The sequence below is a fragment of the Enhydra lutris genome, unplaced genomic scaffold, assembly GCF_002288905.1.
Source record: "Enhydra lutris kenyoni isolate GAN:26980312 unplaced genomic scaffold, ASM228890v2 scaffoldscaffold8, whole genome shotgun sequence".
Lineage (NCBI taxonomy): Eukaryota > Metazoa > Chordata > Mammalia > Carnivora > Mustelidae > Enhydra > Enhydra lutris.
Window position 1 is genome coordinate 6,724,200 of NW_019154092.1, and position 19,106 is coordinate 6,743,305.

The 19,106-nt window shown below is 40.4% G+C and overlaps 1 protein-coding gene across 1 annotated transcript in view; it reads left to right on the forward strand.

Annotated features, from left to right (window-relative positions):
- The window catches only part of LOC111142520 (piezo type mechanosensitive ion channel component 2), a 462,751-nt gene that overhangs the window by 323,293 nt on the left and 120,352 nt on the right, over nt 1–19,106 (forward strand). The window contains exons 8-10 of the mRNA XM_022495760.1: nt 12,344–12,506; nt 15,544–15,663; nt 18,461–18,499. Coding sequence (XP_022351468.1) covers nt 12,344–12,506; nt 15,544–15,663; nt 18,461–18,499 — 322 coding nt within the window. The remainder of the gene's footprint in view (nt 1–12,343; nt 12,507–15,543; nt 15,664–18,460; nt 18,500–19,106) is intronic.

Genomic DNA, 19,106 nt, shown 5'->3' on the forward strand with positions numbered 1-19,106 from the left:
TTTTAAATTCTATTTTATTTTTTCATTGTTCAAAGATTGATTATGCACCGCAACCAGTGGTCCATGCAATATGTGCCCTTCTTAATACCTACCACCAGGCTCACCCATCCCTCCAGCCCCCTCCCTTCCAAAACCCTCAGTTTGTTTCTTAGAGTCCACAGTCTCTCATGGTTTGTCTCCCCCTCTGATTTCCCCCAGTTTACTTTTCCTTTCCTTCTCCTGGTGTCCTCCATGTTATTTCTTATGCTCCTCAAGTGAAACCATGTGATAACTGACTTTCTCTGCTTGACTTATTTCACTCAGCATAATCTCTTCCAGTCCCATCCATGTTGATGGACATTTGGGTATTTGTCCTTTTTGATGGAGGCATAATATTCCATTGTATATATGACCCATATCTTCTTTTTCCATTTGTTGAAGGGCATCTTGGCTCTTTCCACAGTTTGGTGACTGTGGCCATTGCTGCTATGAACATTGGGGTGCATATGACCCTTCTTGTCACTGCATCTGTGTCTTTGGGATAAATACCTAGTAGTTGCCTAATTTCAAGCTTTACTACAAAGCCGTGATCACCAAGACAGCATGGCACTAGCACAAAAACAGACACACAGACCAGTGGAACAGATACTGACCTGCAACTCTATGGTCAAATAATCTTCGACAAAGCAGGAAAAAAAATGCAGTGGAAAAAAGACAGTCTCTTCAATAAATGGTGCTAGGAAAATTGGACAGCTATGTATAGAAGAATGAAACCCGACCATTCTCTGACACCATACACAAAGATAAACTCAAAATGGATAAAAGACTTCAACGTGAGGCAGGAATCTATCAAAATCCTAGAGGAGAACATAGGCAGTAACCTCTTGGACATCAGCCACAGTAACCTTTTTCAAGACATGTCTCCAAAGGCAAAGGAAACAAAAGCTAAAACAAATTTTTGGGACTTCATCAAGATAAAAAGCTTCTGCACAGGAAAGGAAATAGTGAGCAAAACAAAGAGGCAACCCAGGGAATGGGAGAAGATATTTGCCAATGACACTGATACTTTGTTTCAATCGAAGCAAGGCCATATAAGAGAATGAAAAGGAATTCAAGGAAGATATTATTCCTCAAACATTCACCAAAATAGTACACAGCTCTCAGGCTGTCTTTTATTTCTCCATACACTAGGTAATAGATGGTGTTTTAGTGCCTTCGTTAGTGGGTGTGAAGAAAAAAAAAATCAGGGCTGTATGTAGGGTTTCTCTTAAATATTGTCATTGTTGAGTGGGCAGTTAAAAATGCATCGTAGTTATAAAGGGGATAAGGAAAGAAGCTTCAGGTAGTTTTTGTTAGGAGAAATCTCCAAAATCTATAAAAAGTGAATAATTCAAAGTCACACATACAACAGGAAAATTACTTATTCAAAATTAAAGAATCTGAAAGCTAAAATTATTTTTAATTAAAAAGACAAAAATACTAAGACAAATTAATGGAAGCATTTTTTGTCCTTTTTTAAAAGATTTTATTTATTTATTTAGAGAGAGGGGGAGAGAGCACAAGCAGGGTCAGAGGGAGTAAGCAGGGAGCCCAAAGCAGAGCTCCATCTCAGGGCCCCGAGATCATGACCTGAGCCATGCCTAACTAACTGAACCACCCAGGTGCCCTAACATTTTCTGTCTTAAAAATAGAAATTCTCGGGGCGCCTGGGTGGCTCAGTGGGTTAAAGCTGCTGCCTTCAGCTCAGGTCATGATCCCAGGGTCCTGGCATTGAGCCCCACATGGGGCTCTCTGCTCGCAGCGAGCCTGCCTCCCCTCCTTTCTCTCTGCCTGCCTCTCTGCCTACCTGTGATCTCTGTCTGTCAAATAAATAAATAAAATCTTTAAAAAATTTTTTTAAAAAGAAAAAGAAAAATAGAAATTCTCAGATACTTCTGAGGACCAGGGCACACTCTCACACCTTATGCCTCTACCCAAGCAATGCCATATAATGGAACAGATGTTCCCAACATTGGCTGCAAGGTCATGAAAGATCATAAATACTTCCCAAATCTTGAAAAAAAAGTTCTATCATATTCAAAAGTGTCTTAATTTAAGACATACTCCATTTCCTTAAAAATAGTGACCTATATAACACAAAAGAAGTACACAGATTTCAGTCCAGTTCCAAAAGTCTGTGGAGCCACTGATTTATTTGGGTTAGATATAGACGTTAACTTTCAAGTTTTATTTATGAAATCCAGTTTAATCCAAAGTACCATGCCTCTGTGTTTTGGCTGTCTTTGGGCTTGTACTGTTTTTAGGAACTTGGGAAGTAGACGTTCATGAGCAGCTTGGTTTTCTCCAGTCTGTCCTCACTAAATAGAAAACTGCAGAGAGAGATGCTGGTCACATCCAACAGGACGTTGGCAACTGTTAGGCACCAGGTCCATGACTTTTTCTTCACCTGGGAGAGCTGATCCCGTTGGCTGACTGAACACCATCAGATCCCCGGTTCCTTCCATTCTTTTCAGGGTCTGGGGTTTATCAGGAAGAGCTTTGGTGTGCCGGCATTCCTTTTACAGTGCTAGATTGGGGAACTCCTCTTCCAACTAGCTGTCAGACACCCTGATGACACAAAGCACAACAGAAAATATGTGTTAGTGTTTCCTCAATGATCTTAAAGAATCTCCCCCTGTACACACAGCAAAAGGGAATTATCATCTTCATAATGTTATTTAGAATGTTAATTATATTGTGAAGAGTAGTTCTAAATGTTTATTTTTTTCATTTCCTTTTATTTTATTTTTTTAATTAACATATAATGTATTGCTTGTTTCAGCATACAGATCTGTGATTCATCAGTCTTACACAGTTCACAGCACTTACCATAATACATAACCTCCCCAATGTCCATCCCCCAGCCACCCCATCTCTCCCACCCCCCTCTCCTCCAGCAACCCTCAGTTTGTTTCCCGAGATTAAGAGTCTCTTATGGTTTGTCTCCCTCTCTGGTTTCAGCTTGTTTCATTTTTTCCCTCTCTTCCCCTATGATCCACTGCCTTGTTTCTTTTCTTTCTTTCTTTTTTTTTTAAGATTTTATTTATTTATTTGACAGAGAGATCACAAGTAGGCAGAGAGGCAAGTAGAGAGAGAGGGGGAAGCAGGCTCCCTGCTGAGCAGAGAGCCTGGTGTGGGGCTCGATCCCAGGACCCTGAGATCATGCTGTAAGCAGAGGCTTAACCCACTGAGTCACCCAGGCACCCCCACTACCTTGTTTCTTAAAGAAGATGTGAAATACACACACGCACACACACACACACGCACGCACGCATACACACACACACACACACACACACACACACACACACACACTCACACTGGGATACACAGCCATCAAATCATTGCTATTTGCAATGACATGGATGGAACTAGAGGATTTTATGCTGAGCAAAATAAGTCAATCAGAGAAAAACAATTATATGATCTCACTAATATGTGGAATGTAAGAAATAAATATTTATTTTGAAAGATGCATCTAAGGAAAAGGTTAATTAGAGGTGATCAAACCTTTAGTAGTAGACTACTGACAATATTCTGACAAGGGCTTCTGGATACTCTATGTAGCAGGTCATTGCTGTTCCATGAATTGTTTGAAACAAATTTTCAACAAGTTAAACACAGATGTATCTGAAAAAAGGAAGCATTAAAAATCTATATAGCAGTTTGGCATTCATGTGGCATTCAGGTGTGTGATTATTTTTCTATTAGTTACTTTTTATTGTATTTCACAAATGTATCTGTACCCAATGAATGGGTATTTCCTGAATGGTCCTCGTAGGTAGTTTGGGAAACACGTTTTAGAAAGTGACTGCACTTGTCCTTAGTGATGTTCACTCAACAACCAGCCTTGAACCATTCATCTTTGGGCTGTTGAGTGAGCTGTTAGACTTTGAGAAAGCGGTTAGTGTCAAACTGATCAAAGAAACAGGCAATTTCAAGATCTTCGTACCTGAGTCTTTGAAAAATACATTTGTAATACTGATATTTGCTGCATCGTTTTTGCATTGATTACATGATAGAAATCTAAAATCTTTTAAGTGATATCTTGAATTACTCTTGAAAATGTATTAGGAAGGCTACTCCTAGAGCCATGCTTGTCATAAATCTGAGTATGGGCTGTTTGGAAAACTACTGTAGGTGTTTTAGAAGATGCCAAGAACTGCATGATATTGGCCCTTAAGGAGTTCATGACCTATTTCAAGACGCAGGACACAGACATATAACAGAAGACTAATGATGAAACACATTGTGATCTGTGCTTAAATGAGGACTATGGACATTAAATAGACCAAAATGGAACCACACATAACAGTTGAGATGGGTCTGGGGAGCAGATGAGGTTCATATTGGCCAATATCAGTGGGTCAAGAGAGACAATGGACAAGGAAGTTCCTTCTAATGAGAAGAATCAAGAACCGCCTACGAGAGACTTACTGGTCTGCTAGGCGAGAAATTATCCCAACCAATTCCTGTCTAGCATCCAGCAGGATTTGATAATGACTACAGCTTGTAGTGTGTTGCCCAAACTCTATATTTCCAGATGGGAGATTTTGCTGTAGTTGTGATGTTACTAGTTGGTGCAATTTTGCAGAACAATATGGAATATTTCTTGAACTGTAAGAAATGACCAAGCACCATGTAGGGATCCAGCTGGTGAGTTATATAACTGGGTAGCATTTTGAAATGGTTTTCCTTAGAGCAGGAAAGGTATGTTCTCTGTGTGAGAAAGAAGTATACATGGGTATTTATGGAGCACCTGGGTGGCTCAGTTGGTTAAGCATCTGCCTTAGCTTAGGTCATGATCTCAGGGTTCTGAGATGGAGCCCCAAGTCAGGGTCCTGCTCAGCATGGAGACTGCTTCTCTTTCTGGCCCTCCCCTGCTCTCTCTCCTTCTCAAATAAATAAATAGAATCTTTTAAAAAATATATGTGTATAACCTGAATGTTTCATCAAGAAACTGTTCTTCATTTACTTCTCATTAATATCACCAAATCTGAACATTAGCTATTTGTAGTACTGTTCAAAAAAAGGTCTATAATTCCAGCTTGACTCATCTGGATCTATATTTTTATGCAAGGAAAAAAATTAATACATGTCCTATTTGAAAAGAAGTTTACTGGCTGTAGTGCTTACAATCTGAAACTGTTGTACATAGGGTATTTGCAAACCCCATATAAACAATTCCAAGTTGAACTGGCAGGAGAATTATTTCCAAGTTTTCTGTCATTTCTAATTCTCACAATATCTCTTCAATATACATATTGACTAACCTCATTTTCCAAGGGAGGAAATTGAGGCTCAGAAATGTCTAAATGCCATATGCAAGGTCACAGAGATGATAATTCAAGCAGCATATCTAGATTCCTGTTCTTTTCATCGAGACCTACAGCCTCTGATTATTTTCAAGTTTATAATGAGTTCATGCTAAGGCCATTTAACTCAAGGGATTAACTTTAAAATCAAAATATTAATCAAGTATGTACCACCCGAATCTTCATCACTTTTTTTTAACCTTTAAAAATAACCCACATCTTGTTACCCCTAGACTTGTGGTCATCAGGGTAAGGAAAGAGTGGGCAGGGCTGGAAGAAGAAAGAAAAGTTGGTTATTTTTAAGTGGTTGGTGATTTCCCCTGAAGTTACTTCCACAAGCTTCTTCAGGGTACCCATGTTGGTGTAAGAGGTCGGGTCGCCAAGGACATTTTCTGGGCAGCTGCACTTAGGGCTAGCTTTATACCTTCAAACACAGTTGTCTCAAAGGTTCTATGCTTCTCTCTGAACCATGAATTACTTATAGAAAGGAGACTTCACCTTTCCCTCTTTGAATCTATTTGCTGTTTGTTTCTGGGTACCCACCTGACTCTGGTGAGTGTGTGTAACTGTCAGTGATAATGACCGCTGACTCATTTGGCTTCTTGAATACTCAGAATACTCAGCATGGGGAGCACTGGGACCTTTGGACCCTTGGGGTCTGCCACCAAACCCCTTTCCAGGAAAAATGGTCTCAGAATAGAAATGGCTAAACAAGCATCCTGGAGGTCTGACAATGGGAAAATCTTGTCTTGGTGGAACTATCCCAGGCTTCAGTGGACCTCCTCCCTTCTGAGCTTGGTTCCTAACCTACAGCCCACCCTTTGCACTCAAACTCCCTGAGAAATACCTGTCCTTCCTCCCTCCTTCCCTTTCTGTTTCTTCCTTCCATTCAGTCCCCCATTTATTTTGATTAAAGGATCTAAGGTTAAATGAGAGGATTGTTAAAAGATAGTTTCTCTAGACAATTACTGCCCTGAAGCAATCATTTTACTGTAGTTGGAAAGAATATATTCCCTGGTTTCATAAGAGGATTTAAAACCTGCCCAGACTTCACAATCAACCTAACTGCATACTTATCCATTCTCATTAGCAAATGCCTATTTAACTGAAGACTACATCTCCCTATATCATAAAAAGCTCTGAGATCTGAAAAAGAAAAAGCTAAATGAAAAATGTGATGTCCACCCTCACACCCACTAAGATGGTTCCTCTCAAACCGTAGAACATATAACAAGTTCTGGGAATGATGTGGGAAAGACTAGAGCCCTTCTGCTCTGTTGGTGGGGATGTAAATGGTGTAACCACAATGAAAAACAGTGTGGAGGTTCCTCACAAAATTACCAATAGAAAGATCCAACAATCCTACTTCTGGAACTATGCCCAAAAGAATTGAAATCAAGGACTTGAAGTGACATTTGTATACTTGTGGTCCTAGCAGCATTTTTTACAATGATTTAAAGGTGAATGTTCATCTACAGAGAAGTGGATAAACAAAATGTGGTCCATACATACAATGGAATATTATTCAATCTTAAAAAGGAAGGAAATTCTGACCCAGACTACAACATGGATGACCCTTGAGGACATAATGGTCAGTGAAATAAGCCAGATACAAAAGAACAAATACTACATGATTCCATTTGTATGAGGGACTGAGGTAGTCAAATCCATAGAGACTGAAAGTAAAATGGCGGGTGCCACGTGCTGAAGGAAGGGGGCAATTGGGAATTATTGTTTAATGGGTAGAGAGTTTCAGTTTTGCACAGTGACATTGTTCTAGAGCTTGGTTGCAGAGCACGATGACTATAGTTAATATACCACTGCCCTGTACACTTCAACATTTAAGATGGTAAATTTTATGTTATGTCTATTTTACCACAATTAAGATTTTTTTAAAATGTGGTGTTATTTTCAGTATTACATAGTTCTTTCGCAAGTGGCTGGGTTTCTGTATTACCAGCGACCAAGCAGATGTGGTCTGGAGGAAACCTGAAAACAGGTGGAGGTTTTATAAATCTGCCAACATGTGCAAATTGAAACAAATACGTTGCCAATTCGTAGTCACCATATGTTGTCAGATATTACGAGTGCCTTGGAGGAAGAGGAAAAAAAAAGTGCAAAACCAGTGCCCCCGGGCAGGTGGAGAGGCATTGACAGTGAGCCCACAGAGCGTCCAACAGAGCTGAGAGAGTCAGCTGTCCGCTTGGGCCTGCAGGTGAAGAATAACCAATGTTCTGGGATCAGGGATACTCCTTGTAGCTCCAATGTCCTCTTCTATAAAAAGGGGTAAAATGGATTTTTACACATAATAATCTGAGTAAGGCGCCCTTTTGGGGGGGGGTCTTGAAGGAATGTTCCAGGCTGCTCCATATTTTGCTCTTATTGAGTATTCGAATCTCTTACTGCTTCTTAATTATCAACCTCTGGAGTTGAAGAAGTTACTTCTCGTCTATGTACATTTATGTATTGACTCTTCCAAAAGATAAAGTTCCAAATTCTTATTGGCAGCCTATAGAGAATAAAAATAATTCTGTTACGTATGATCTAAGACAGAATTTAGATAAAGTGTCCTTGCGATGCCTTTGTTAGGCTTATTCTGTGCTCTTATTTCCTAGACTGAGGGCACTAAAATGATGGAGGGTGTGGCCGGGGCTGCAGCAATGGTTCTCTAAAAATTCTAGAATTCTCCTGTGAACTATGGTTCCTTCCCATTCCTTCTTTATCTTTTCCTTTTTCAAAAACAGTAACTTTGCTATCCGTTAGTCTCTACTCCTGCTGTAACCACGGTCACCTGCTATAACTTCGTGGTATAATTTAGCCTTAGTGCTTTTAATTCATTCGCAAAAGCTTACACTTAAAGCTTGCTATATGCTAGGCGCGTCCATCAAAGCGAGATGACAAAACGCATATCCCTTTTCAAAGAAATTAGAATCAAGCTGGGCAGAGATAAGCACATAAACTAACAATAATCCAACTACAAATTATGACTGCAAATACTGTTCTTGTTTATGCGTTGGGCAGGACAAATTTATTCCAGCTAGAAATCCTACATTTCCCAGAGGTGGATTCCCTAAATCCCAAGAGGTAGACATTGATGATGTCCAGGATGTCCCCCCAAAACAGAAAGGAACAAGAAAAAGAAGCCAAATGAAGAGTGTTGGAAATTAATTTTAGAAGATCAGCTTTACATTAACTATAGGCCATCCAGACCAAAAGAAAGAATGAAGAATTAATGCTTTCAGCAACAACAACCATCATCAATGAGCATGAAGGTTCAGGTGATGGGTTATGGTGGTAATATAATCATGTATTCCTGGGCTGCTAATGTCCTGGGGTCCCCTGCAGTAATTTGGAGTGGTTGAGCATACTTGGAAGGAGTATGTTGATATGTGTAGGTTATGGGGTGCAGTTGGGGTGGGACTGGAGTGGTCCTGAGAGATATCTGAGAGTCTGAGAGTCTGCCTGGCTTGCTGCCTTGGTTTTGCATTTCCAAGGAGAGGACAGAGCCTTCCTGGAGCACATACCCCAATCACTGATTTGGCAACCCATGAAAAGTCACAACTATCTGGAAATCACTCTGGTCAATCAAGAAGTAGCAAGGCCAAAGGGACTGAGATTTTATGGTAAACCACAAATAGCCCAGCATAGCTTGAGTTCATGGTGTCTGGGAGGAAGGAGAGGAGACCTGGCTGCTTGAGGCCTGGGAAATAATTTGCTGGGACTTGGGGTTATTCTGCAGACAGCGAATGAAAAGGAAATAGGAAATGGGAAGAAGAAGGTGGCATGCTGAACTTGAGTTTTCTGAAGGTGACTCTAACAATGGTCACACTGTAGAGGAGAGAGAAACTAGAGACCACCCTTTGTGCTACAATTGTTCAGGAAGAGAAGCTGAGGACATGTTCTGTGGATAGGGATGTTGGGAGTGAAATAGCAGAGCAGGACAGGCCAGATACTGAAGCAGGAGCCTGTGCCCCAAGGGTCTGATATGTTTCTACTGGAAACTGACCATCACAGAGGAAACTGTCTTCAGCCATCCTCTGAAAAATAGAAGAGTTTGTGAGATCTTAAGATCTTCTGGAAAATGCTCTTTCTTTGTTCATGTGCTTACACCCCTGCCTACCCCTAATTCTATTAGGTTTTATAAGGAACTGGATTTTCAGAGACGGTGAGCCACCTACCAAATGTACACTTGTCTGTTATTGATAGAACCAGCCTGGGGTCCAAGTGTATTCCAAATGCATTGAAGAGAGAAGCTTTATCTTTCTGATTCTAAATGAGCAATAAACAGGAATGCAGAGCTCCATGGCCGTGTCACTATTTGCTTCTCAGGCAAAGAGACATTTCTATGGAGAAAGATATAAGATAGTCATTTTTTAGTATTTTAATGACCAATGAACAATATGGGCATTTTTATTCAATCAATGTGAACTAGGACCACTGTAAATACATGAGCAGTTATATGGGAATCATCAAGATGGAAGGAAGTTTATATATATCCAATGAGGCAGCAGTAACAAAAATAGAGGATTGTTCTCACTGTGCCCAGTTTATCTTCCCAGCCCAGCCGCACAGCCTGGCAACATCTGATAGGACTTCTCTTTTCTCTCATTGACTCACCCATCCTTCTTTGACTATCCTGACATGGAACATTCTTCCTCCTGACTACCCTCTCCAGACAGAAACACCTCCAGATAGAAGGGGTTCTGTAACATCTTGCTCTCCTCAAACAAGCATGTCTCATCCCTGTGGTGAGATCGAGAGTGAGTTTCGTGGAGGCCAGGTCTGATAATTTCACTTTTCTTTGTATTGTCAATATTAAGAAGCAATTCTGGATAGGGAAGGTTCACAAGAAAAAACTGAGTAAATTAAATAATAGTTGGGTGTTACACAGCATCCTAGAATTTTTGTGCCAGAAATGATGTGAAACTTTTAAGTACAAACCTCCCATGTTATATAAAAATTTTTATCTAGAGCATCCAACCTATTTTAAAAAAAGAAAAAAGAACAGAGAACTCTTAGTTCTTAACCATATTTGTCTAATACTGTTAGAAGTTCCTTAAAGGATACCACAATCCCTCATTCTAGAGCTTCTGACCCATGTTAGTCCATACTCGTAGTACAAAACATGAGACTGATTCTCACTATTCATATGTAAGTGTGCAAAATCAGTGTGGAATAGCTATAATATTAATGGTAAGTTGTGGAGTGTCCATGTAGACTTTTAGGAGGCATGTGGTTCAGTTTACAGACAGCTGCAGAAATTACTACTGACTTTCTGACACAGGTTTATATAAACTGGTGATTGATGATGTCATTGTTAGTGCATGCACCAGGTGTGAGACAAGAAGAGGAATGAGTTGGGGGCTGAAACCTATGCCTGATTAATCCAGAGACTTTCAGCTAACGTTTGATTAGAAATCTCAATGCTTTCAGTTCTGCACATTACATACCGGAAATTGACATTTTAATCTAGGACAGCAAAACCATTTTCAGAGTGTTCCACCATTCTAAGAGGGACATAACTCTTTTTTTTTTAAGATTTTATTTATTTATTTGACAGACAGAGATCACAAGTAGGCAGAGAGGCAGGCAGAGAGAGGAAGAAGCCGGCTCCCTGCTGAGCAGAGACCCCCCCCCCCCAATGCGGGGCTCGATCCCAGGACCCTGGGATCATGACCTGAGCCGAAGGCAGAGTCTTTAACCCACTGAGCCATCCAGGCGCCCCTGGACATAACTCTTTTTGTTAGCAGGACATTTTTCCTTCTAATGCTAAGTACAAAGAATCTTGCTAGACTTAGAAGAAAAGCCTTGTAATAAGAGCAAGTTCTACTATAACTTCTATTTTTCTGATAAAATTGAAGAAAGTTTAGTTTCTATTTAGCTTACTCTAAAATCTATGTTGAACGATTCACCAATATGACATTTGCCTTGTGATAGAAAACAGTGAGAACCCTGGGAGATTTTATAAGTGAGGGACGTATAGTTCTTGAAGATCTTACAACTGAATGAAGAATATAACATAAGCATTAAAGGAAGTTCACATCTAAGAGATACAAACAATAGAAAGAGACTCACTTAACGTAAACGTTTTATTCATTTAATAAAATCCTTTCTTAGAAAAAGTTCATGTAAAATGAATTCCCAATGAATCATATTTATATAATTTCCCATGATAGAGTCAGAGACCTTCTGATCCTATAGTAGGAATAACATAAAAAGTCTATCATTTCAAAATTTAACAAGCCTCATAAAGTTATATTTCAAAATAAATAATTAATCATAAAGTTTTAAAATGAGAATTTGCCCATAAATGAAATTTGACAGAAATATATATCTTCAAGAAATTCTAGTATATACTATCTGGCTTTTATGGCTGAATCATAGAACTGTGTCCAATTTCAATATTTGCCCAAGAATATCAATATTAGCTGAATAGCTAACACTAAATCCTGCCAAAAACAAAATAGGTGCCCATTTAGCTGACCTTAGTAACGTGTCCCCACATACTTGGCATTTCAGTAATGCAGGCATCTAATAGGGTTGATTGGCAATTAAAATGTAAATTTCTAATAGGTGTGCAAGGAGTTATTATTAGATAAATTAGTCTGATTAATGGTATTAGCATTATATATTAGATTAGATAGTATTAGATAGATTTTTGAGTCAGTGTAAAGATTATTGATTTTATATACTTGCACACACATTAACACACATTTATATGATTTAAGGATGTATATTTTCTATATATGTATATATTATGTATATATATGTATATATGTGTATTATATGTATATAAAATATATGTATATTTATATAATATACATTATATGTATATGTACAGATGTCATTTAGGGATACAGTTGTATATACAGAAAAGTAATGAAATATCTACACTGGGAAGGCTTAGCCTAGGGCTAGCTCATAAGCCTCTTAAAAACAGGATGTTTTTACTAAGTTAGGGACATGTAGTTTATTGCGTCTTCCTAATATTTTCTTTTGTTTTGAAACAGGTTGTTTGGTATCAAATCAGTCATTCACACAGACTGTTCCAGCACCTGGAAGATCATAGCAAACCCAGACCTGTCATGGTATCACCATGCCAACCCCATTGTCCTGCTGGTGATGTACTACACGCTCGCAACGCTCATCCGCATCTGGCTACAGGAGCCCCTCGTAAGGATCGAAACGTTTGGTGATCTTACAGGCTGAGTAACCTGGAAATTCCAGGGGAACCAGTCCATTCCTATTTTTTTAAATTTTTTTATTTATCCATTTAATAGTGCAAGAGAGGGAGCACAAGCAGGGGGAGGGAGAGGGAGAAGCAGGCTCCCAGCCGAGCAGGGAGCCTAATGTGGGGCTCGATCCCAGGACCCCGAGATCATGACTTGACCCGAAGGCAGACGCTTAACTGACTGAGCTTCCCAGGCACCCCGGGCCATTCCTATTAACTGCTGACTTACCAGTGCTAAATTCCTAAACAGCTATAGTGTTCTGGTTCTAATATTTTATTTTTGCGAAGAGCACGATGGGAATACATGTGCTATTTAGAACAAAGCCTGGTTTCCCTTTGATATATCACCAGCAAGAATGGTCAGTGGTGAGGAAATTCAAAGATACCTTCATTGAGGACTTACTAAATGCCAGGTCATACATGAGGCTGTGCCTCTACATTATCTCCATTTCATGCACTATGTAACTCTGAATAGGTATCATACCCATCCTAAAGATGAGGAAAGTGAGGTTAGAGAGGTAAATTGGTCTGAGCAGTAGGAATTAGCTTCAAACCCACATTTGACAACAAAGCTAGGGCTTTGGGGACAAGCGAGACTGTTATCTTGGTGCCCGGACTTCCAGAAACTTCTCAGACCTCTAACATCTGTGGATGGGATAGGGACACCCCAGCTGTCAGTGGTACCTGGAGTTTCTCAAGTACCCCATTGTGAGGTATGGGGACCAGGGAGTTTCCTTTAAGCACAACAGAGAACTGGTTTCTTCCCATGGGGTATTATTAACAAGGCGTATGCCACCTTTGAGGGCCAGGCAAGGGAGCCTAGGTAGCTTCTCTCTTTTCCCTTTTCGTGAGAGAAAACATTAGCCACTTACATTTCTTATCCTAATTGACTATAAGAAGCTCAGTCATCAGGTAGCTCATCAGCACACAAGGCAGGAAAGTAGTGTAGACGAGGGTTGTCACACCTCTCATCCACCACCTGCCAGGGGAGCATCCACACCTGAGAAGCCATTCTTAATGAGCACGGCTGCGTGAAGTCACACGTACTCTCCTGTCACTTCTAGATTGGGCCTTTCTGTGTTCATACCCTCAAGACTGTTGTTCATACATTCACTCAGGCAGCCGACAGACAGGATATTTATTGAAAGCCAATTACCTCAGATGCTAAGGTGGGGGCTAGAATATTGCCCAGAGGCGAGGGCTCCACTCAGAGGAACTGGACATTGTACCAGAAAAAAAGCTCACCCAAAACAAGTAAATGGGATCTGAGTCAGTACAATGGGACGAGGGGAGTTGGATGTCCCCATCCCTCCCCAGCTGAAGTGCTTCCTGCAGAAATGGGATTCTGTCCTGTCCTTCCTCCTGTGTGACACCTTCTCCCCACTGGGCAGACAGTCCCGGGTAACGGGGCCACAGAGGCACTTCTGCTCGCAGGGTTCTCATAGGGCGTCTTTCTTGGGGCCCACTGACGGCAGCTGCATGCAACAAAATGCTCTCTGGGGTCATAAGGAATGCCAATCATTTTGTATTACATTTTTCTCCAACTCGCTCCCAAAACTTGCGTGTGCCCATAAAATGCTTTAAAGTGATGTCATTGTGTTCACTTCCTCCATAAACACACAGAAGGTAAGGGATGGGCACACAGGTGCAAATAAAAGTATATACCAAAGGAATTAAAATATATTGTGGGAACGGTTTCTCAACAGCGTCTTACAAGGGATGGAGATAACTTTAAGGCATCCAAGTTAATAAGTGTTCCGTGTGTTCTTCACTTTCTCTGTGAGACTTCAGGCAGCCCCACAGAATGACAGGAGCTTACATACCCATGTTGTCATGCTTCTGTATGGGTGAAGGCTGTGTTACAGCCCCTCAGGCCCATGAGACATTCGGCTTCCTCAGCCGAGGGCCCTCTGGGGACAAAGGAAAGTAGACTTAATAGCCGTCTTATAGACCGCCGTGTCTAGAGGGGTGTGTGGAGAACAGGGCCTAATTCATACCAGCATCAACATTTCAGGTGGCCAGTATTTTAAATGGGCTGGGACACAGCACTTTCTCATTGAGGCAATGATGGAAGACAGGTGGCTGATTATATCATAGTTCCAGATGACCTGGCACATTTCATGAAAAATGCCAGCCAGCAAATGTGAGTTCTGAGGTGAAAGTCTATGATGCATGTTTAAGAAAGAGAGAGAGAGAGAGAGAGAAGCAGGTGTCAAGAATTAAATAGTGTATGGGCTTCCACCTGGCATGCATGAACTCCCACCCAAGGCATTTGGGTTCTCCCTGTGGGTGCTCTACCCTGGCACACCAGAACCCAGAAACTGGGCACCAAGACCTTGAGTTCCCTTCCTGCACTCCACTATCGGTGGTGTGTTAATGCCCTTTTTGTTGGAACACCTTTGTTGGGAAACCATACAAAAGCACTCAAGGGCATTCTGCCCCTTATACTCTCTCTCTTTCTTTATGTCTCTTCTAGACCAATTGTCCAATGTAGGCCAGTGTCCTGTAAGGCAAGGTGATGGTTTTGTGCATTAGATGAGTTCTTCCTTACTGTTGTGTGTAAGCTCTCAATGATTCTGCCTTTACTTAATTTTCTTTTAATTAAAGACTAACCATGGGTGGGTCACACAGTCCACTGAGCACTTTTTTGAAGGTCCTTCCTTTAAGAACCATTTGCGTGGTGAGTGGACTTTGGAATACCTGGTGGGAAGGTGTGGATAGTTCACATGAGAGCTCATCTCTGTTATTTATGGGGCTTAGAAGGGATCAGGATGTATCATTGATGTGCTGAGAATTTACAAGGGAGCATTGGTGTCATTCTTTAAAATGTCTTGATGAAATCCCACCTATCATATACATTCATTTAAAAAATTGATCATTATCAAGGCATGGGGGAAACACTTTCTCAGGGTCCCCCAGGCCACTAAGGGAGCTGCTCTGGGAAGCAGAGCTGGTCCTGTGGGTTATTCTGTGTCTCAGGTGCAGGATGACAGGACCAAGGAAGAGGACAGAGCCCTGGCTTGTAGCCCCATCCAAATAACAGCGGAGAGGAGGCGAAGCCTGTGGTATGCCACCCATTACCCAACTGACGAAAGAAAAGTAAGCCACAAGAAAGCAATTTCCATTCCCTAATTTATTTTGCTTCTTTTGTGTTACATTGCTGAATATGAGTCATATATCATACGCAAACTCAGATTGTGCATAGTTTACAGAAGGAGTTTGATTTTGAAGTCTCAGTAGCAGAAAGCTCTATGCAGAGAGGGGAACCCAGTGCTATGAAAACACCAGTTTACATTTGAGTGCTTTCTATGAAGTCTCTTCATCCTTAAAAGAAAGACTTAATTTAAAAAGAAAAATAGATTTGTGTTTAGAACACACAAAAAATAACAAAGCAACTGTTAGCACAGGCAGGGAAAGTCTCAGTGTCAAAAACATTGCAGAAAATAATTTCATTTCATTGGCCAGCTGGCCACAGTAATAACTCAAGCAACCACTTAGAGAGAACAAAACCGTCTATGTGAATATGATTAAGGATCTCTTACTACTCCCAGGCAACAGTATGGATTGACAAGGAAAAGCAAGTCACGATGGGTAATTCATATAACCCTTGGAGCAATTATTGACCATGTTGAACTCAACTCAGGGCTATACTGACTCATTAAAAATGCCCATTTGCAATGTCATCATGACAGATACAAGCCACTTGCTTGGTAGCATGTTAGAGAATTGAGGAGTAGATTCTCTGACTTATTTGGTGGCCAGTGGGTTCTTGAAGTCAAATGGTCTTGTTCTCAACATGGCCGCCATGTGCTGAGAGAGGGCAAAGCAATGAATGAGCTGCCTCAGGGAGGTGGATGGCCTTGCCAGCCCATGGGGTGCCCTAAGATGTCTGAGGATTTCCAGGGGCCTTTCTCTCTCATCACACCATGTGTCAGATTATACTGCTTCTTTTACAAACGACAGATAGCCATAGAAGATAGCCCAGGAATTTTTCAAATGGAGAGACCTATGGACTTCTGGGGAATTCCTGAGACCCTCCATAAGCTCAAAACTCTTGTTTAAGTAATATTTAAAATACGTGCCTTCTTTTCACTATGCCGACTTGCATTCTGCTGATACAAAAGCAAAAAGCAGACCCAGGCGATGGCACGAATCCCCCACACCCACAGCCCTACCCTTGGTGGCCACGCACTCCGAAGAAAGAAAGCGGTGAGGCCGGTTCACTTATGAATGTCCTTGGTGAACCAAAAATGGATATCCATTTTCTTAAATCTCTACTTCAGAACTCACCGTATTTTTAATACCCTGTGTGGCAAAGAAGTCCAACAGAGTACCACGTGTGAGAGGGTGATGATGTCTTGCTCAAAAGCCCTTGGTCAAGTGTAGGAAGGGTGAGCTGAGCTGGCTGTCGCCCACCGCACACCACAGGCTCTGGGAGGAACCACAAGTGGACGAGTTACGGGTGTTCAGAGATGAGGATTTGGCAGAGAATTCCTGGCAAGTACATGAAGTGAGCCCATCACTTCAAGGCAAACAACCGACAATGTTTGTTGCCAGTGGTAAAATTTGAAATTTTGAGTGAAAATTAGAATATTAGAAAACTTGGATCCATTCTTCAGAGCTTGAAAATGCCCCCATACTTGAGGACCTCCATGATGAGATCAGTGATAGAACTGTATTAACAAATGAGTTTTTTTTAAATATTGTGTAATGAAATGTGTCAATATTTGGTAGACAGTATAACTCACTGAGGCAAATCACCAATATGTGATACAGCAGTGGGATTTTAATGTAACAGAATGAAATTCTCATTGATACAATTTCAGATTCCACGTAGCAGCTAATCTTGAGGTCACTACCACTTGTTGAGTTTGGTATGGCATCAAAACAAACAACTGTCCACAATGACCTGGCTAGCCAATTGACATACTCTTTCTTTTTCCAACTACAAAGCTTGGTGAAGCCAGATTTTCTTCATATATTTCAGCCAGAATAACATATCACAGCAGATTAAATGCACAAACAGATATGAGAATCCAGCTGTCTTCTTTTAAGCCAGATATTAAAAAGATACACAAAAGCATATTTTTTCACTGTTTTTTTTTTAAATATAGCTATTTGAATAAAACGATTTATGTGAACATGTTAAATTTTGAGGAAAATTTAATGGAGCTAATAAATATTTTTCAAGGCCTCAGTTTTAATTTCTAGTATAGTAGATATTGATAGACAGGACCCACATCATTAAAAACTCCTTGGGACTCTCAGTGATTTTTTGTGATTATAAATGAGTACTGATCCAAAAAAGTTGGAGAACCATTAGCCCAGAAAGTGCTTCTTATTTGAGGAAGGCCCAAACCACCTGGTGCTAATATAGTTTAAAAGCATAGTCATAAAAAAAAATAAAAAAGTAAAAAATAAAAGCACAGTCATGTAATAATTAGTTTGTGGTAGATAATATGTAAATATTAAAATATTCTCAGCGTGCATTACAAATCAATTTTTCCTGCGTATGAAACATCTATTTCTTGAAAAGTAAATGTTTTCAGAATTCTGCGGAGGTCTCAGGGGTTTGGGGGCTACTAACAGCAGAAGCTTATTCTAGTAAAACAAGACAGTTAAAAAATACAATCAGCCTTTGTAATCACGTGGTTCATGACTAGTTATTTGTTGTCACAATTAAAAGTCAACACCAGAAGCTGGAGAGTAGTTATAACACATAACGACATCCAGTTCAATTATTTGTCCCTTTATACTTTGCATGGCAATTTTAACATACTAGCATCTAGCTAGTTGAAGGAATGGTAGATGTGTAGTAAAACTTTACAGATATATATAAACATTGAAATGCTTTTTCCTTACCTACTAACAATGCTGTTCTGCATTGCTTTTGCAGCTTTTATCCATGACCCAAGATGACTACAAACCATCTGATGTTAGTATATTCTTAGAATTATCTTTTATGCTCGTATAAGTGATGCAGAAGTGATATAAATGGGATTGGCTCCTTTGAGTATATTTTAATGATCTATAAAATTTCCCTAAGTTTTTGAATATTTTTCTTGTAGAAATTATATCTGGTTTATTGCCGTTATAACACTACCTCATATAATATGAGCTCGACTATAGTCATACAGAATGTATTTAAACTTTTTAAAAGCCGGTTGGAGGGTTCTTAAAAACATTTTGCTCTGCAGATAGACCTATTACATAATTTGAATAGGAAGTCTTGCATGTTCATGGACACACACACACACTCACACACACACACACACGCTTATACCCTAAAGCCAAAGAGACAGGGAAAAAACAAGAAATCGCACTAAGCGTTTACAAAGTTCAACATGGGAATTCCAAGATGGCAGCCTCAGCAAAGACCTTCCGAGAGGGCTCTAGCTAACCCAAGACTGCATTAGTCCTCTGCAGAGCTGCACTGGGTTGTGGACAGGGTGGGGAGTGGCCAAGGTAGGGGTGCTTTGGCTGGGAACTAGGAAAAGTCTGGAATTCCAACAGCTGGAGGAGGGCTGGGAGGAGAAACCCTA